We start from the raw sequence: 511 nt of genomic DNA, 5'->3' as shown, positions 1-511 counted from the left end.
GTGGCTTAAACTTTTCGCTCCTCTGTAACTGAAATAATAATACCAAACTGGATTCTGATTTACTTTGGCTTGCATTCGCACAGCCTTTTCGGCATCGACCAAGAATAAGCGATCACTCGTCATTTGTACCAATTCTTTCGTACTCTGTCGATCTATCGGTTTTGCGCCAAAGTAATGTTTCTTAATAAGACGAGCGATCTCGACGTGCTTCTCTTTGGGAATGGTGTAGTTAAAGTCAAGAAAATCCGGTCCGAGAATATCCCAATTGTCGTTCAGCTGTTTCAGACTTTCATCATAATTGATAAACTCTACGATAAATTAATAATCATAAATAACTGTTATTGAACTAAAATAGTTTTCTTATTATTCTGCATTATTTTACCAGCTACAGGATAGAGGCCCTCTTCGCTCGTTACTCCCGTAACCCAAGGTACATCCTGTACGTCTCCGCTACTTACGATTTCAATAGGTGTTCTATCGATGAAAGGTGCTTCGTCACCAAACCTCTCAA

At 39.3% G+C, this 511-nt stretch overlaps 1 protein-coding gene across 1 annotated transcript; it reads right to left on the bottom strand.

Moving 5' to 3' along the window:
* Positions 1–6: 6 nt before the first annotated feature.
* On the bottom strand, positions 7–506 carry LOC105460937 (venom carboxylesterase-6-like; the record flags this gene model as incomplete). The annotated part of the gene is made up of 2 exons (XM_011707431.1): positions 7–308; positions 383–506. Coding segments are annotated over 2 exons (426 nt in total), but the record flags the coding sequence as incomplete, so codon positions are not given.
* Between the last annotated feature and the right edge of the window lie 5 nt (positions 507–511).

The sequence above is a fragment of the Wasmannia auropunctata genome, unplaced genomic scaffold (genome assembly GCF_000956235.1).
Source record: "Wasmannia auropunctata unplaced genomic scaffold, wasmannia.A_1.0 LD313320.1, whole genome shotgun sequence".
NCBI classification, from domain to species: domain Eukaryota; kingdom Metazoa; phylum Arthropoda; class Insecta; order Hymenoptera; family Formicidae; genus Wasmannia; species Wasmannia auropunctata.
This window is presented reverse-complemented; position numbering and strand designations above follow the sequence as displayed.